This window comes from Elephas maximus, chromosome 11 (assembly GCF_024166365.1).
Source record: "Elephas maximus indicus isolate mEleMax1 chromosome 11, mEleMax1 primary haplotype, whole genome shotgun sequence".
Lineage (NCBI taxonomy): Eukaryota > Metazoa > Chordata > Mammalia > Proboscidea > Elephantidae > Elephas > Elephas maximus.
In genome coordinates, this window is record NC_064829.1 from 93,215,207 (window position 1) to 93,234,490 (window position 19,284).

The 19,284-nt window shown below is 50.3% G+C and overlaps 1 protein-coding gene across 1 annotated transcript in view; it reads right to left on the reverse strand.

Moving 5' to 3' along the window:
* PRKCG (protein kinase C gamma) overlaps positions 1-13,994 on the reverse strand; it is a 30,714-nt gene extending 16,720 nt beyond the window's left edge. The window contains exons 1-9 of the mRNA XM_049900596.1: positions 13,630-13,994; positions 12,960-12,991; positions 11,790-11,872; positions 6,485-6,596; positions 6,225-6,356; positions 5,299-5,455; positions 2,911-3,045; positions 2,422-2,509; positions 2,125-2,154 (exon numbers count right to left, since the gene is read on the reverse strand). Of these exons, the coding sequence (XP_049756553.1) occupies positions 2,125-2,154; positions 2,422-2,509; positions 2,911-3,045; positions 5,299-5,455; positions 6,225-6,356; positions 6,485-6,596; positions 11,790-11,872; positions 12,960-12,991; positions 13,630-13,799 (939 nt within the window). The 5' untranslated portion in view covers positions 13,800-13,994. The remainder of the gene's footprint in view (positions 1-2,124; positions 2,155-2,421; positions 2,510-2,910; positions 3,046-5,298; positions 5,456-6,224; positions 6,357-6,484; positions 6,597-11,789; positions 11,873-12,959; positions 12,992-13,629) is intronic.
* Between the last annotated feature and the right edge of the window lie 5,290 nt (positions 13,995-19,284).

Genomic DNA, 19,284 nt, shown 5'->3' on the forward strand with positions numbered 1-19,284 from the left:
CATGAGCTGGGGCCTGTGTCTGCTTTGTTCTCTGAGACACAGTAACAATGTCTAATGCATACTTGGGGCTCAATGAATATTTATGGAACAGTGCAGAGGGCCAGTCTGGAGACTGACCACCTGGGATCAGACTTGTTGCTGACTTGTTGCAGAGAAATCATTTTAATTTTCCTGGAATCCAGATTTCTGGGGTTTATGGGGTTTATATGGAGTTGGGGCGACCATCTGGGCCATTTGCCCGTAGGTGTCTTTTTGAACCTTGAGTCTTAAAGAAACTGGTTTCTAAAAAGTCACATTTGAGTCAAATAATGGTCTGGATAACTAGTAAGGCCATTTTGCCTTGGGCATTGTGCTCTGTTGAAGAGTTAAGTCAGTTTCGGAAATAGGCTCCAAAGGTCAGAGTGGGAGCTATGTTTTAGGGTAAATCAGTCATTACTTTAATTGTTCTTCAAGACAATGCTGTATGAAATTCTTCCTGACCACAAACTGTTTACCAGTTCTCTTCAGGCTCTTTTTTCGATGGCAATGCCAATAAGATGAGGTATAAGAATTTTGGAAGTTCTCATCTTCCAAACATTTTTTTTTTTATACTTTAGATGAAGGTTTACAGAACAAACTATCTTCTCATTAAACAGTTAGTACACATATTGTTTTGTGACATTGGTTACCAACCCGTGTCAACATTCTCCCTTTTTGACCTTGGCTTTCTATTACCAGCTTTCCTGTCTCCTCCTGCCTTCTAGTTCTTGCTCCTGGGCTGGTGTGCACCTTTAGTCTCGTTCTGTTTTATGGGCCTGTCCAATCTTTGGCTGAAGGGTAAGCTTCACGAGTGACTTCATTCATTTCCGGAACATTTTTGACTCTCCAGTTGAAATGTTGGAAACCCTGGTGGCATAGTGGTTAAGAACTACATCTGCTAACCAAAAGGTTGGCCGTTCAAATCCACCAGATGCTCCTTGGAAACCCTATGGCAATGGGTTTGGTTTTTTTTTTTTCTGGTGTTCACTGCAGTGACGAGGAACCGTGTCTGGCACATGGAGATGCTCAACAAGGTTTTTTTTTTTTTTCTTTTTTTTTTGAAAGAATAAATACGGAAGACAGCATTCTTCCTTCTGCTGGAATTCTTGTCTCCTCTTTACCTAGGAGTTTTGGTGGTGCAGGGGTTAAGTGCTCGGCTGCTAACCAAAAGATCAGCGGTTTGAACCCACCAGCCACTCCTTGGGAGTAAGATGTGTGGCAGTCTGCTTCCATAAAGATTATAACCTTGGAAATCTTATGGGGCAGTTCCACTCTGTCCTCTAGGGTTGCAATCAGTTGGGATTGATTCCATGGCAATGGCCTTTTTGGTTTTCTCTTTATTGGAAAATCCTGAATTTCCTTCAGGATTCACCTTTCTGGAAGATTCCTCTGACTTTCAAGGGCTGTGCTGGGACTCCCTGGTTCCCAAGGCTGTCACCATTATCACACACATTTCTTCCTGGTGTGAATATATTAATCTCTCTCCTCCATAAGAAGAGGAGGAGCCCCCCCCCCTTTCTCCCCCATGGAACTGCCTGAATCTACTCAAGGCATCACCCACGGCAGGGCTTGGCTTACCCAACACCTCAGGAAATAGGTGTTTAATGCACCCACTGCCATCGAGTCAAATTCCTTTAATGAGTGAGTGAATAAATGGACAAGAGAAAAGCCACCGTGATAGATACATAGACCCGAGGATCAATTCAGGTGTCATCTCCCACTCTGGGAAGTCCCTCCTGAGCACCTTCCCCCTAGCTGGGTTAGTGCCCCCTCCATACTCCTCCAGTGCCCTAGGCCAAAACCAAAACCAGTCGCTGTCCAGTCCAATCTGACTCATGATGACCCATGTGTGCCCTGAGCTGCTTTGAATTTAGCTCATCAACCTGTATTTTAAGTATTTGTCCCCTTGGGAAGCTTCTAGAGGGCAGTAAGAAGGCCAGATTCACCTCTGAATCCCTAGGATTGCTGAGCAAGAAACAAAACCTGGCACAAAGTACACGAGTCAACCAATGTGCATGGAACTGCAGACAGAAAGCAGAGGGGGGAGAAATGGAAAGAGACCATAAGATTGAAACTGCCTCCATTCAGTATCTCACCTTTACTCACCTCATATAGTTCCAGGGGATAGTTACAGGCCTAGGAAAGAAGAAACCTAGAGTCAGGACTCCAAGAGAGCAGGGGGTAGAGGCCCACACTACCCCCCAGCCATGGGGATGGACAGGAACTATAATTCCCATCAGGCCCTGGGATTAGAGCCCCCTAGAAGAACAGAGGAAGGAGCCCCAGGGTCTCCTGGGAATTGCAGTCCCAGGACTTGTTGGTACCCTTGGGTGGTGGGAGGGACCAGCTCTGAGCTTTGGGAGGCTGCGCTGGGTGCCCCAGGGGAAGCTGGGGTTTGGGTACCTCAAACTTCTGGAGGAGGCTGCAGTTGTCAGCGTCGGCCACCGGTACATTATAATATTCGCCCTCCTCCTGGTTCAGTAACTTGTACCTAACACGCAGTCAGACCAGAGCAGGGCGGGGAGGGGGGGCACCCACGGGAGGGGCAGAGACATCCGAAGGGAGTAAAGAGACACAGAGAGACAGACACAGAGATGGAGAGAGAGCAAGAGTGAGATAAGGGGAGAGAGAAGAAGAGGAAGAGGAGGAGGAGGTGGAGAAGAGGAGGACGAAGGGATGGGAAGACACAGATGGAGAGAGGAAGAGTGAGGTAAGGGGAAAGAGAGAAGAAGGAAGAAGGAGAACGGGGAGGCGGAGGAGGAGGAAGGGAGGACGGGAAGAAGGGAATTACTGTAGGCGAGTAGAGGGAAGGAAAGTGGCAGAGAGAAGAGAAAGGGCACAGACGAAGGTGGAGAGGCTGAGGCCCGCCCCCGGCCCCGGCCCCGCCCTCACCAGCCGTCCACTGGCGCCTTGAGAAGCTCCGACACCCCAAAGGACATGGCCCCCATGAAGTCGTTGCGGGAAGTGCGGTCCCAGTCCCACACCTCTACGCTGAGCCGACGCTCCACGTCGCCGGGCTTCAGGTTGCTGCGGGAAGTGGGGGGGGCGCAGTGAGGGACAGTAGTCATGGCTTCCCCCACTTACACATCCTGGTGTTGGGGGTAGGACCCACCCGGCGAGCTGGGGTCCTTGGGCGTCCTTTGCCTGCTCTGTAAAGGGCCTTCCCTCCTCGATTCCTTCTGAAGGGGGTCTCTTTCCCTTTATGGGGGTCTTAAGGAAACCTAGACAGTTCTCTCCTTCTCTCCCTCATTTCCGGTCCCCTCTCCATTCTTGTCTCCTGGTCTCACCTATTCTGAGTCTCTCCCTCTGGGTCCCTGTATTTGTGTCAGTTGCCCCCTTTCTCTCTCTGTCTCTTTCCCTCTCTGCCATCTGCCCACCTCCGCACCCCCCACCCCCACCCATCCACCGTCCCCACCCATCCACTCACCAACACCCATCCACCCACCCCCACCTCACCAAAACCCCTTCCCCCCCACCCCCGCAACTCCCTCCCTTCTACTCTGTGTCTCTGTGTTTGTGACTCTTCTTTTAAGACTCTTTCTTGTCTTTGGGTCTCTCTCTCCTTTTTCCCTTGGTAGTTGCATTTGACTATCTGTCCATCTGTCTCTCTCTTTCTGCACATCCACCCCCACATCCATTTCTCGTTACCTCCTCTGGGCTGTCTTTCTCCGAGTCTCTTTTCTCTCTGAGTCTGTCTCTCTCTCTGTCCCTCTCCCTCCACTGTACACCTCTCTGGGTATCTATGTGTCTATCTGTGGTTCCGCTCTGAATCTCTTTGTTTTTTTTTTGTTTTTATGGCCTATTCCTCTTGCTAAGGAGTCCTGGTGGTGCAGTGGTTAAGCACTTGGCTGCTAACCGATGTGGCAAACAGATGTGGCAGACTGCCACATCTTTCTCCCATGGAGAAGGCTGGTTGGGTTCTAACCACCCTCCTTCTGGTCAGCAGCCCAACACTTTTAACAACTGCACCACCAGGGCTGCTCTTTCTGTAAAGATTACAGCTAGGAAATTCTATGAGGCAGTTCTACTCTTTTGTACAGGGTTGGCAGAAGTCGGAATCAACTTGATGGCAATGGGTTTCATTCAAGGGGGCTCCTCTTGCTCTCTCTGATCTGTCTCACTCCAGAGAACTCTCAATCTCTCTCTGTCTTTCTCTCTCCTTCAGCCTTTTCTGTCTCTCTCTTGTTCTCTCTCCCCCTCTCTAGGCCTCTTCCTCCAGCCCCACCCCCAATTTCTTTGCCGCTGTGGATTTTTTTCACTGTTTGCATCTCTCCTTGCATCACTTCATTTGATCTTTTTTTTTTTTCTCATTCTGAGTCTCTCACTGTCTCATCCCTATCTTTCTGCTTATGTCTCTCTGCCTCTATGTCTTTCTCTGGCTCTCTGTTTCTCTAGTTCTCTTTCAAGGTCTCTGCCTCCCGCCCCCAGGTCTTCATCTTTCTTTGCATTCATGCCCCCCATTCAGGTGTCTGCTTTTTTAGGCCTCTTCTCGGCCCCTCCCTCATCTTTCTCCTCCCTCATCTCCCACTTGGAGATCTCTGTCCCTTTTACCTCTTCCTCTCGATCTGTTTTTCCCTTTCTTTGTCTCTTAGACTCCCCCTCTGGGTTCTTTTCTGCCTATCCTTAACCAGGTCTCTCTCTAGATCTTCTCTGTTCCCATCCCCTCTGAGTCTGTCTGTCTGTCTGTCTGTCTCTCTTTGAGTCTCTGGTCTCAGTCCCACCCTGGATCTCTGTCTCTGGCTTCCCCTGAAGTCAGCTATTACTACAGTAAAACCTGTGAAAGCCAGAAACTGTATAAAACAGATACCTGTCAGAAAGGAAAACTAAAATATTTTCCATTAAGATGAACAATAGAAAAGTGGTAAGGCTGCACTGTCAAAGGTGGAAAAAGGTGGAGACCCAGAAAAAATGGGGAAGTCCCATCGTCAAATTCCAGCTCTCACAGGTTTCACTAGATTACTGTTATTACTACTCTGCTCCAAGCTTGGAAAGGCTTGGAGGGCAGGGAACAAGTCGTTTTCAGAACCATGTCCCCAGGCTGGTGGGCTTTGAAGAATGTTAAATATGCAAATGCATACCTATTTCTCTTGGCTTCTGTATCTCTTTCCCTCAATCACTCTAACCCCTTCCCCCTCCTCCTTTGCCCCCTCCCCCCCCCCTTTTTTTATTCCCTCTAGCCTGACGTCTCCCACCAGCTGCTGTCTTGGGGCTTGTGGGCCACCAAGACCCTCAGATTGTTTTCTGTCAGCCATCACAGCCTCCCCTGCACCAGAGGCTCACAACACGAAGGTCTCATTCCACACGGGGTTTAGTGTGGCTTTCACTGTCCGGGTCTTCTGTTTTGTCAGGTTCCGGGGGTCTGGGATGAGCTTCAGTTTCACATAAGGATCCGATAGACCATTAGGGTCCATTGGAATGAGGTTACGGGCCTCGCCCACTGAGGAGAGAAACGAGGGAGGAAAGAGTGGGTTAGCCATCCCTCTAAACAGCAAACAAAAACCGTGTCTTCTTCCTCAGGATCTAGGATTCTTGATCCCCTGCCTTCTCCCCAACCAAGGACCCAGGAGTCCAAGTCCTTATCTCTTACCTCTCCAGTACTCAGAAGAAAGGGCATACAGAAATCAAACCCACGTTAGGACCCAAGAGTCTGGATCCTGCCCGTACTACCAGTAGGAAGCCTGAGCCTCCCTAGAACCAGGCCCTCCCAATTCACCCAGGCAAGAATCCTGATACCCAGAATAGCCCACTAAAAGGATCTGACAGAAGAAAGAAGCAAAGGCTGGTAGTGTGGCTTTGTGCTGGAAGGGGCCTCGCTGGCTTGGTGCTCAAACTGGGGAGGTGGGGCTAGGAGCGTGGGTGTGACATCCTAAGGGGCGTGGCCTCCCCTTTAAATTTGAGGCAAACAACAAGACAACAAAAACACATTGCCATGAAGTCAATTCTGACTCAGGGCGACCCCTATATGTTACAGATTAGAACTGCTCCATAGGGTTTTCTTGGCTGTAATATTTACGGAAGCAGATCGCCAGGTCTTTCCTTTGCAGCACCACTGGGTGGATTTGAAACACCAACCTTCATGTTTGTAGTCTAGTGCAAAGCGATTTCTACCCAGGGACCTGGTGTGGGACAGGCCATAGGTGAATTCAGTTGGCTCTGCCCCACACCTGGGGCAAGAGGCGGGGCCAGACGAGAGGGCGGGGCCTCACCCGTGACGTGAATTTCATCGGAAGTTGGGGCCCGGATTTCCAGCTGCAGGCGCCCACGGCGCTCGGTGTGGTCCACTCCACACAGGGAGGGTACGCTTCGCACACAGCGACGGTGCACGTTCATCTCACAGCCTGTAAGGAACAATGCTGGGGAGTTGCGCTGCAGGCCCCGGCCCCAATCCCAGACTCCACCCCCAGCATTTGCTGGATGGGGTCTGGAAACGCCCAGTTCTTGCGTGGGCAGCAGGCTTGACACTCACACGAGCATTTCATGCCCTGGTGCACCAGCCCGTAAAGGAGGGAGCCACAGTGGTCGCAGAAGGTGGGGCTGCTGTAGCTGTGCAGGCGGAACTTGTGCTTGTTCCGGGGGTCCTGGGGGCGAACAAGAGGCTGTCAGTCGCGCCATTGGGAGGAAAGGGTCTTAGGTCCTTTGGACAGGAGCACTGCTTCTCTGTGTCCTTCTGCCTTGATCTCTTAGTCTTCCTGTTGCACCCTTTCACCCACTCACTCTACAAGGATTTATTGAGCCCCTCCTGTGTGCCAGGCACTGTTCTTGGCGCAAGAACCAGAGGTGGACAAAACAAATAAAAACCCCTGTCCACGTGGAGCTCACGTTCCAGGAAAGGAGATGGGAAATAAGCAAGGTAAATAAATAAAAAAATAGTATGACTGTGCTCAGGAGATAAATGAAGTAGAGAAGAGGGACTGGGACTCCAAGGTGTTGTTGCTGTTAGGTGCCCTTGAGTCAATTTTGAATCATGGCGACCCCATACGACAGAGTACAACTGTCCCATGGGATTTCCTAGGTTGCAGCCTTTAGGATGAAGAGCCCTGGTGGCGAAGTAGTTAAGCGCTGGGCTCCTAACCCAAAAGCTGGCGGCTGGAACCCACCAGCAGGTCCGTGGGAGAAAGATGTGGCAGTCTGTTTCCCTAAAGATTACAGCCTTGGAAACCCTCTGAGTCAGTTCTACCTATAGGGTCGCTATGAGTAGGAATCTACTGGAAGACAATGCGTTTGGTTTTCGGTTGAATCTTTACTGGCGCAGATCACCAGATCTTCCTCCCGCAGAGTCACTTGGTGGTTTGAACCTGGCGACCCCATGTGACAGAGTAGAACTGCCCCATAGGGTTCCCTAGTCTGTAATCTTTACGGAGCAGATCGCCAGGTCTTTTCCTTTGCAGAGCCGCTAGCTAGGTGAGTTCCAACAGTCAGCGTTTCAGTTGGCAGCTGAGTGCTTAAATATTATGCCACCAGGGTTCCTTGGGACCTCGAGGGGTGGGAGATTGAAATTTTAAAGTGTAGTCAGTGAAAGTCTCATGGACAAAGAGCATTTGAGTAGACCCTAAAGGAGGTGGGGCTTTCATCATTCTATAGTCCCCACCTTCCATGGTTCTGGAAAGCAGTTCTCTGAGGACTCCAGGTCCACCCTGAATTCTACATCATTCACTGCCAACCCATGTTTGCGTCTGCACTGGGTTCCAACCTTTGCCTGGTGTCTGATCTGCCTTCTCTGGGTCTCGTGTAGGATGGAAATATGACACCTCGGTTACAGAGACCCAAAAACCCATTTGCAGTTGAGCCACCGAGTTCATTCCGACTCATAGTGACCCCACATGACAGGGTAGAACTGCTCTATAGTGTTTCCAAGGCTGTAAATCTTTATGGGAGTAGACTGCCACATCTTTCTCACGCGGAGCTGCTAGTTCAAACCTCCAGCCTTTCGGTTAGCAGTCAAGCGCTTTAACCACTGCACCACCAGGGCTCCTCTACAGGAACCCAGGAAGCCTAACTGAAACAATAGCAGGGCCTGGCACGTTAATGGTACACAGTTGGACAGTACTCTTACTGCTGCCTTTGTTTCTGTGGTTATGATTTGTGATTTTCCTGCAACCTCCACATAGACCTGGCTGTAAATAAAAGCTGAGCCACTTCCCAGCTGTGTGGTTTGGGGCAAGTTCCTTCCCAGTTTCAAGCCTCGGTGTCCTCTGCCAAGTGAAAATAAACAATCCACATCTTGAAGCAATGTTAGATTTCCAGAGTTTGATTAAGCATGAATTTAGGACACCAACAAAGCAGACCTCCTCCCACCTCCCCACTCCCAGCCTAGTCTGGTTGTTAAATAATTTGATCTTTGCCTTTTTTTCCCTCAAGAATGCATTGAAAGACTTATGATAGGGTGAAAATTCAGAACTTTCTTAGACTTTCACTTATTTTGCAGTTTAATGTGCTTTCTGTTTTTGAACTACATTGGGTGGGGGATGATGATGGTGGTTACCTTCATCTCTTTCAATGCTCTGGGTCTCTAAAGATCTTTAGCTGACCCCAACTCAAAGGTTCCCGTGGGGCTAAATGACATACAGTTTGTAAAAGCCCTCAGCAGGGTGCCTAGCACATAAGCTTTGGTAGTTGTTGCTCCTATTCTCAAGGTGAAAGTCCTTATTAAAAAGGAGACAGTATTGGAGCTCCATTGGATCAGGGTCCAAATTTCGACTGTGTCCACTACCTAGCTGTGTCCTCCCTTTTCACAGACTCAGGTTTCTCCTCTGTAAAATGGGGCCATGGACCATCACTCAAACGGATCTTGGGGAGACTAAACAAAATCGTGTTTGTCAAAGCCTGAGCACTTCTTAATCACCTGATCCAAGACCACAAGCAAAACACCAAATCCATCGCTGCTGAATTGATTCCAACTCATAGAGACACCATATGTTACAGAGTAGAGCTGCTCCACTGCTTCATGGCTGTGATCTTTACAGAAGCAGATCACCAGGTCTTTCTTTCACAACACCTCAGGATGGGTTCAAAGAATCAACCTTTAGGTTAGTAGTTGAGCGTAAACCAACTGCACAACCCAGGGACCTTTACAAGACCAAAAGCATTAAAAATGAAAAAGCCAGAGAGAGTGATGCAGAAGACCCCCTCCTCACAATTTGCCTTCGTTTCCTCATCAGTAATAATAATTTTAACAATAATTAATGTCTTGGCTCTTGCTGTGTGCCAAATACCATCCCCAGTATTTTACTTGTTTAGTCCTCAAAACAATCCTATAAGATGGGTGCTACTGTCATTCACGTCTCAGGGTGGTGCAAATGGTTAACGAACTGGGCTGCTAACCAAAAGGATGGAGGTTCAAGTCCACCCAGAGGCATCTTGGAAGAAAGCCTTGGTAATCTACTTCTAAAAAATCAGCCACTGAAAACACTATGGAGCACAGTTCTACTCTGACACACCTGGGGTCTCCATGAGTCAGAATCAATTCGATGGCAACTGGTTTGGTTTTGGTTTTTGGAATCCTTATCAGTATCTTTCCCCAGAATACTACAAATAAACACACCAAAAATAAAATTCAAATTCCTTTCCTTGCCTACAACAGAAGTGCCTTGGAAGAAAGGCCTGGCGATCTACTTCTGAAAAATCAGCCACTGATAACCCTGTGGAGCACAGCTCTACTCTGACACACATGGGTCGCCATGAGTCAGATCGACTCAAGAGCCACCAGCACTGGTGTTACCATCCCCATTTTATAGACAGGAGCTCCGGAGATGCGGAGAGGTAAATTAGCTTGCAGAAAGGGCACAGAACTCTTAAATGGTGGAGGTGGGATTTGAACCTAGGTATTCTGGATCTGGAACCTGTACTCACATGGGTACCTAACCTTGTAAGGTGGTGTGCAGATTCAGCCGTATACTGTATATATGATACCTGGTGAGTGCATGCAATGAGCATTTGATAAATGAGAACTAGTGTTGGTGGTATGAAGCCCTGTTGGTGCAGTAGTTAAGTGCTCAGCTGTTGTCCAAAAAGTTGGCAGTTCAAACCCACACCCAGCAGCTCTTCGGGAGAAGGACCCGGCATCTGCTCCCATAAAGACTAACCATTCCCACTCATAGCGACCCTACAGGACAGAGTAGAACTGCCCCATAGGGTTTCCAAGGCTGTAAATCTTTACAGAAGCAGACTGCCACCCACATCTTTCGCCCTCAGAGCAGCTGGTGGGTTCAAACCACCGACCTTTTGGTTAGCAGCTGAGTGCTTAACCACTGTGCCACCAGGGCTCCTCCCATAAAGATGACAGCCTAGAAAACCCCAGAGGGTAGTTCTACTCTGCCACATGGGATCGCTATGAGTCAGAATCAAGTCCACAACACCTAACAACAACAACAACAGTGTTGGTGGTGAAGGTCAGCAGGTAAAGCAGCTACCGGTAAAAATCAATAATGTATTTAGATGCTGGTAGGCAGTAGTGCTCAATAAATGTCACATCCCCTATGTGAACTTTAATTTTGTTCATCTGACAAACTAGCAAAATGCCTCATGGACTTCTGTGGGTCTCTCTCACTGTTTCTTTCTCTTTGTCTCTCACTCTTGTCTGCCTCTTTCTCCATCCACTGATCATAAAACCATCCCCAATCCTGCGTCAAACCTCAGGCTAAACTCTTAACCCATGTGACTTCATTGACCTTTCAAAAGAAGCCTGGGGATGTCCCATAGATAGCCACTAGCCACATGTGGCTGTTTAAATTTACATCAATTCCAATGAAATGAAATTTAAATTTCCTTTCCTCAGTGGCAATAGCCACATTTCAAAAGCTCAACAGCTACGCGTGGCTCGTGGCCACCATATTGGACAATGAAGATATAGACCATTTCCACTGTTGCACAAAGCTCCGTTGGTCAACACTAGACCATCAGCCCCATTTTATGGTAGTGGAAACTGAGGCTCAGAGAGAAGACCCGACAAGTCAACTGTTTGCCTATGGCCAGACAGAAAGGGAGGGAAGGGATAAGGATGGGCACCCAGGGGTGACTATTCTTGAAAGCCACTGATATGTCTTTGGAGAGACAGAGAGAGAGACAAAGAGAAACTATGTATGTGTGTGTATGCAGGTGCACATGTGTGCTTATGTGACAGGGTATCCCTGTTGGCATACACGTGTGTGTGCATGTGTATTGCAGGATCTCTCTGAGTCCCCCTGTCTCAGCATCTCCCAAGCCATTCTCCATATCCATTCTTTTCCATGTTTGTCTCACTCTTCAGGTATCAGGATCTCTCTCTCTCTCTGTTTCTCTCTCTCTGTCTCCCTTGGTCATTCTGGATCCCCGTTGCTTTCTCCCTGTGTCTTCCTCTCTGTCCCACTGGACTTTTTCTGTTGCTGCCTCACTCTCTCCCTCTGGGTCTCTGCCTCTTAATGTATCTCTGTTCCTTGCTCTGAGATGCTCTCTCTCTTATCTCAGGATCTTAGCGTGTGCATCAGCATTTCTCTCATTCTGTCCCTTTGCCCTCTTTCAGGGTCCCAGCCCACCCCCTTTGGTGCCTGTCTTTGGTCCCCTCACCCCTGCCTCCTCTTTGTCCCCCAACTGTGTCCCCAGACTGTCTCAGTCCCCCTCTCATTTCCCCTTTCCAGGCCAAGGGCAGGGAATCTGGGCCAGATGAGCTCCCCCTATCTCCCCAGCCCCCCTCCCCTCCCAGCCTTAAAAATAGCAGAAGAAATTGGGACGGACGCCCAGGGGGTGAGGGCGGGGGCGAGGTCCAAAGAGGAGGAACCAGGTGTTTGGGCACTCACGTCCGTCTGGGGGCCCTTCCCAGCGCCTGGACACTCGAAGGTCACAAATTCGTGGCATCGCCGGTGCACCACAAAGCTGCAGACTGCAGGTGATGACCACAGAGACCCAGAGACAGAAAAAGACACGGGTAAATCCAGAGACAGATACCAACAGACAGGAACTCAGAGAGCGAGAAAGAGCCCAACACAGAGGAAGAGACCTCAACACACAGACATCAACAGAGAGAGAGACCTCAACAGACAGAGAGAAGGGAGACAAAGGAGAGAGATAATTAGAGGAGAAACCCCAACACACAGAGACACAGAAAGAGACAGAGACCACCAACAGAGAGAAAACCAAAGAGAGAGAGAGAGACAAGAGAGAGAGACAGACAGACCCCAGGAAATGGAAACCCATGAGACAGACTCAAAGAGAGACAGAAACAGAGACCCAGAGAATCACAGCACAGAGACACCTCAGGCATACACAGCCAAAAAGGGAGAGAGACAGAGAGAATAGGGACCATAGACAGACAGACACAGGCCCACAGACAGAAATAAGAAAGCAAGAAGGAGGGAGACAGAGGTTTGAAGAGAGAAAACACAAACAGAGATACCCTCAGACAGAGCAAAGAGAACAAACAGCAACTTGGGCAGAAGTGAGTCTGGGGGTGCCACTGCAGGACGCCCCCCTCCCTGACTCACTCTGTTCTCAGCAGTGGCAGCTGGTGCTGTAGGACTCGCCCCCCTCTACCGCCCCCCATCACCGCCGGCCCCGCCTGAGCCCCCCACCCGCCCATTGGTGACCCCACCCGGCCTGCCCCTGCCTAGGACAGATCCGGTTGCCATAGAGACAACAGCCTGGTGGGGGGGGCTCTGACTCTGCATCTCCAGTCCCCCCCCTTCAGCTCCCCTTTTCCAAATATCTTTGTTCCCATGGCAACAGATTCTCCAAATATCTGTCCCCACCTGGTGCCGGCCGAGGGAGGGGCCCCTGGCACCACCTCCGCCTGCGGCCCCGCCATCAAAGCTCCCTCCACACGGCAGGCTGTGTCTCTGCCACACCCCCCGCCCCGGGCTCCCCCGCGCCTCTCTGGGGACCGGAGAACACGTGTGTCGAGCAGCCTCAGCTGTGGGGCCCCAGCCTCCACCCTCTGGAGGGTCCCGGGAGTCCAGGGCCCCTGCTCTTACCTTGACATTGCAGGCCCTGCTTTCCTATGCCCCTGGAAGAGCCAAGGATTCTGAGGTCAGCGCAGAAAGGGGCGCCTGGGCCCCCGCCCCCCTCCACCCCCCCACCTCTGCGAGCCATAGGGCACCTGTGTCCTCGGACCCTCGGTCCTCAGGACCCAGGAATCTGAGACCCCGGCCACCTCCTCTTCCTAAACCTAGAAATTCAGGCCCCCTGTTTCTTTCCTCCCCCAGACCCAGGAGTCCAGACTTCCTACCCCTTCCTCCCCCAGGACTCAGGAGTCTGCGTCTGAAGCTCCCTCTTCCTTCAGATCTAGGAGTCGGGGCCCCAGCCCCCTCTTCCTTCAAACCCAGGAGTCCGAACCCTTGCCCCCTCCTCTCTCAAGCCCTAATCCCCCTCCTACCACAGGACCCAGGAGTCCTGACCCCCAGTCCCCTCTTCCTGAGTCCTAGAAGTCGAGGCTCCCAGTCCCTTCTAACCTCAATCCCCCAACCTCAGGGCCCAGGAGTCCAGGTTCCCAGCCCCCCTTCCCCAGCCTAGGAGTCCAGACCCCTCCTCCCTCAAGCCCCCAGTCCCCTCCTACCCCAGGACTCAGAAGTGCAGCCTGCGACCCCCTCCTCCCTCATCACTCGGGGTTTGGGTGTGCCAGGCGTCTGCGCCCCCAGCACTCACCAGATGAAGTCGGTGCAGTGGCTGCAGAAGGTTGGCTGCTTGAAGAAGCGAGCGGTGAACTTGTGGCTCTTGACTTCGTGAACCACCTTCTGCCTCAGAGCCCCCTTTCTGCAAAACAGGGGCCGGGGTCCCCCCTCTGAGTCGCCCCCGCCGGGGCCCAGGCCCGCCATGGCCCCAGAAAAGGAGCAGGAGGGACCAGGATCCTGTCTCTGGGGGGGGAACAGGTGGAAGGGGAAGGAGTCGGGGACACGGGAGATTGGAGGAGCCGCAGGGAGATCCCGAGATGGGGTGGAACGGGGTGAGGCACCTCCGGGTGCAGGGCGCGCAGCCCGGGGCGCACCCGATCCGCCAGGGGGAGCGGGCGAGTGCGGGGACGAGCCCCAGGAAGGGACGCCGCGGAGCCTGAGGCACGGGCGGCGCCGGCGGGAGCTCTGGCACCAGCTGAAATGTGGGAGCCCCGGGTGGGGGGAGGCGTTGCCATGACGACTGAGGGGCGGGGTTTCGCCTTAAAGGCACCCCCCCCCCCGGAGACGCGGGACCAATGCCCTCCCCACGCGCACACGTGCGCACGCCCACTCTGGAGGCCGGCTGGAGAGAGCCGGCATCCGCAGAGCCTTGCCCCCACTCCCCACCAATCTGTCGTCCTGCGGTCTTCTTCCTCCACCAGGGTGCTCCAGTGGGTCCTGTGAGCTCACTGCGTCTTCGTTCGGATCTCTGTGTCTCTGATGGTCACTGTGTCAATCAACAAACTTTGTGTTCTAATGGTGACCAGGGAGGCTTGGGACCTCGTTTTTTTTTTTTTTTTTTTATCTGCGACTTTATTTCTCTCTGGGTCTGTGAAATTTCTCTGTCTCTCTCTCTAAAGGTCTCTTTCTCTTGGTCTCTGTTCCTCTTCTTGTGTTTCTCTCTCTGGCGGTAGATCTGTTTTCCTCTTCTTTTCTCTGGAAATTCGTGTCTCTATATCTCTAGTGCCTTCTCTGCGTGTTTCCAACTATGCCTATCACTCATCCTGTAACCCTCTCTGGGTCCTTGTGTCACTGCCCTCCTGGGGTCTTGGTGTCTCTGTCTCTCTCACTCTCTGTCTCGCTGTGAATCAGTATCCCTAGGTCTCCCCTGTCTTATAAATTCTTGTGTCTCGGTCTCTCTGAGTCTTTTTCTCTCCCTGACTCTGTTTGCCTCCCTGGCTCTGTGATTCTCTAATCTTTCTCTGCCTCTCTGAGGCTGTCACTCTGTAAGTCTGTTTCTCCCTCCTTCTGTGTCTCTTTGAAATTAAATTTCTCTTTCTTCCTTCCTCTCTCTATATCTCTCCCCCATCTCTATCTGTATCTCTCCCTCTCCCTGTCTCTGTATGTATTTCTCCACCTGTTTCTATCTGTATCTCTCTCTCTCTCTCTCAGGCTCTCTCTGAAGGGGGGAGTCTCTCTAAATGTTTGCTTCTCTCTCTTGTTATTTGTCTCTGGCTCTGGCAATCTCTCTCTCTGTCCTGGGGGTGATCGCTCCGAACACTTGCATCTGTTTTTTCCTCCCTCTATGCCTCTCTGTGATTCATTCTCTCTCTCTGACCCACTATTTGTCTTTCTGGCTCTGTAAATCTCTCTCTGTGTTTCTGGAGGGCCTTCCTACCTCTATGTCTCTCCGTGATTCAATCGCTGTCAATCTCTCTCTTGCTGGCTCTGGAATTCTCTCTTTGTATCTCTGTCTCTGGAGTTTCTGGGTGGTGCAAATGGTTAATGCGCTTGGCTGCAAACATGGAAGGTTGGAGGTTCCAGAGGTGCCTTGGAAGAAAGGCCAGGCGATCAAACTTCCAAAAAATCAGCCCCTGAAAACCCTATCTTGGCATAGATGAGTGAGCACCTCCAGCGCTGCATCTGTTTGTTGAAACATCTCAATTGATATTCCATCAGTTCCTGGAGCCTTGTTTTTCGCCAATGCCTTCAGAGCAGCTTGGACTTCTTCCTTCAGTACCATCGGTTCCTGATCATATGCCGCCTCTTGAAATGGTTGAACATCGACTAATTCTTTTTGGTGTAATGACTCTGTGTATTCCTTCCATCTTTAGACAGCTTCCTAGCCAACTGACTGGAAGAAATCCATATTTATGCCTATTCCCAAGAGAGGTGATCCAACTGAATGTGGAAACTATAGAACAATGTCATTAATATCACACGCAAGCAAAATTTTGCTGACGATCATTCAAAAACGGCTGCAGCAGTATATCGACAGGGAGCTGCCAGAAATTCAGGCCAGTTTCAGAGGAGGACGTGGAATCAGGGATATCATTGCTGATGTCAGATGGATCCTGGCTGAAAGCAGAGAATGCCAGAAGGGTGTTTACCATTGTTCTATTGACTATGCAAAGGCATTCGACTGTGTGGATCATAACAAACTATGGATAACATTGCGAAGAATGGGAATTCCAGTACACTTAATTGTGCTCATGAGGAACCTTTACATAGATTAACAGGCAGTTGTTGGGACAGAACAAGGGGATACTGATTGGTTTAAAGACAGGAAAGGTGTGGGTCAGGGTTGTATTCTTTCACCATACCTATTCAATCTGTATGGTGAGCAAATAATACAAGAAGCTGGACTATATGAAGAAGAACGGGTCATCAGGATTGAAGGGAGACTCATTAATAGCCTGTGTTATGCAGATGACACAACCTTGCTTGCTGAAAGTGAAGAGGACTTGAAGCACTTACTAATGAAGATCAGAGACCACAGCCTTCAGTATGGATTGCACGTCAACATAAAGAAAACAAAAATCCTCACAACTGGACCAATAAGCAACATGATAAATGGAGAAAAGATCGGAGTTGTCAAGGATTTCATTTTACTTGGATCCACAATCAACAGCCATGGAAGCAGCAGTCAAGAAATCAACAGACGCATCGCATTGGGTAAATCTGCTGCAGAGGACCTCTTTAAAGTGTTGAAGAGCGAAGATGTCACCTTGAAGACTACGGTGCGTCTGACCCAAGCCATGGTATTTCCATTCACATCATATGCATGCGAAAGCTGGAGAATGAATAAGGAAGACCAAAGAATTGACGCCTTTGAATTGTGCTGTTGGCGAAGAATATTGAATATACCATGGACTGCCAAAAGAACGAACAAATCTGTCTTGGAAGATGTGTGGCCAGAATGCTCCTTAGAGGCAAGGATGGCGAGACTGCGTCTTACATATTTTGGACATGTTGTCAGGAGGGGTCAGTCCCTGGAGAAGGACATGATGCTTGGCAGAGTACAGGGTCAGGGGAAAAGAGGAAGACCCTCAGCGAGGTGGATTGACACAGTGGCTGCAACAATCAGCTCAAGCATAACAACGATTGTAAGGATGGCTCAGGACCAGGCAGTGTTTCGTTCTTCTGTGCCCACTCTAGGGCACATAACAACAAGGAAAACCGTATAGAGCAAGCAGTTCCAGTCTGATACACATGGGGTCGGCATGAGTCGGAGTGAACTCCAGGTCAACTGGTTTACTGGTATCTGTCTTTCTCTGAATGTCAGTCTCTTCCTGTCTCTCCCTCTTCCACCCGCGTTTCTGCCTCGCTGGGATCTCTGGCCCTCCCTCAATTCGCTAGCGTTTCCCAGCCCGGGTCGGAAGAGACCAGCTTGTTGCCAGGGGCAACTACAGCTCGCCGTGCTGCTGAGCGCAATGCATCCCCGGACGTGTAGTCCACATATGTGGGTCGGCTATTCTCCGGACGAGGCCGAGAACTTCCTTTCCCGGCGTGCCCCCGCGGCGTGGGCGGGGCGCTGGGTGGTGCCGCGGGACTCCAGACGCCCGCCTCGCCTTCTCCTAGAGGTTTTGGGCTAGGGGTTCCGGGCTCAGCGAAGCCGAAGTGGAAGTGGGGGAATCCCAGTCCTTCCCTGCCCCCACAAAGGAGGCGTCTTCCGTCTACTGTTCTTCCAGCCACCTCCAGACGTCCGACTCTGCCCCAGGGCGCGGGGGTGACCCCGGAAACTGAACTAGGACTCCTGCGTTCTCTTCAGCTCGCCTTGGATTCTGTCTCAAGTCGCTGGCATTTCGCCCCCTACTTCTGTATCTGTTCTCTCTGGTGTCGTCCAGAAGAGGGTCAAGCACTGAGTGGGGGGTGGGGGGGCGAGGCGCCCTTTGAAAAGGCAGGGCTTGGGCTTGGTGCAGGTCAAAGCTATGGGGTGGACACTGCAGAGAATAATAGGAGGCTTTTCTTCACCAAAAAGGAGTGTGTGTATTCCAGGTGACCCCTCCCTCACTTGCGATGTCGTTACTGGGCGCTATTGAGTTGATTTCTTTAACCATAGTGATCCCATGTGGCAGAGTAGAACTGCCCCATTGGGTTTTCTAGGCTATAATTAAATATATATATATATATATATATATATTTTTTTTTTTTTTTTTTTTACTAAGTTTTTGGTGAAAGTTTCCCATTTAACAATTTCTACACGTATCGTTCAGTGACCCTGGTTACATTTTTCACATTGTGACAACATTCTCATTTCTGTTCTTGCTCCATTTCCATTATTCTTGCTTTCTTGCCCCTCCCCATCTTCTCATCTTTGCTTTAGGACAAGTGTTGACCTTTGGTCTCAAATAGATGATTTTTTTTTTTTTAAATGTATAAAAGGACCACAGTACTCACAGGTGATATTGTTTATTTTATAAGCCAATCTTATTTAGTTTCAGTTCAGAGTTTAAAGAGTATCTCAGGGTGATAGTCTCAGAGGTTTCCCAGGTCTCTGCTGGTCCAGTAAGTCTGGCCTTTTTTCAAGATTTTGAGTTTTGTTCTACAATTTTCTTCCATTCTATCTGACGGCCATCTATGGTGACCCCAGTTAGGTAGGTTAGTAGTGGTAGCTGAGCACATCTAGTTCTTCTGGTTTCTGTCTAGGCTGTAATCTTTATGGGAGCAGATTGCCAGGTCTTTCTCTGGTACAGCCACTGGGTGGGTTTGACCCTCCAACCTCTCGGTTAGCAGCTGAGCACTTAACCACTGTGCCACCAGGGCTTCTTGCAATACCTCATCCCAGTTGCTTTTGGAGGTGTAGGTGTGGCAAACAGGTTGCATGATCCTTGATTCCCCTCAGCTTGGGAAAAATAACACTGCAGGGCCAGATTTGTTGGTAGGGGTAATTCATTTGATCTGTATCAAGGTCTTCTGTTGAGCAGGTATATCAGGGAGCCTAGAGCTCCCGGCAGGTGGAACTAACCGTGGAAACGTAGGCAGTGTCAGATCTTGTTGTAGTTGCTCTCGGGTTGACTCTGACTCATGGTGACCCTATGTGTGCAGACTAGAACTGCTCCATCGGGTTTTCAAGGTTGTGGCCTGTGAGAAGCAATCACCAGGCTTGTCTTCTGAGGTGCCTCTGGATGGGTTTGAACCACCAACCTTTTGGTTAGTAGTTGAACATTCAACTGTTTGCACCACCCAGGGACTCCCAGGCCAGATCCTGAAGGTCTTGAATGCCGGACTGAAGGGGCTTTGATACTATCTGTAGGCAGTGTGGAATGGTATATGGAAAGGTTTGAGCAGAGGGGCAGAATCGAATGTGGATGCTGGAAGAACCCCTCTGGGACCAGCATGGGCTGGAGGTAGGATGGTCAAGGAGGAAGCTGGGATAATAGCTCAGGTGAAAGAAAATGAAACCTGAGCTGAGTCAGGAGCCAGGAGA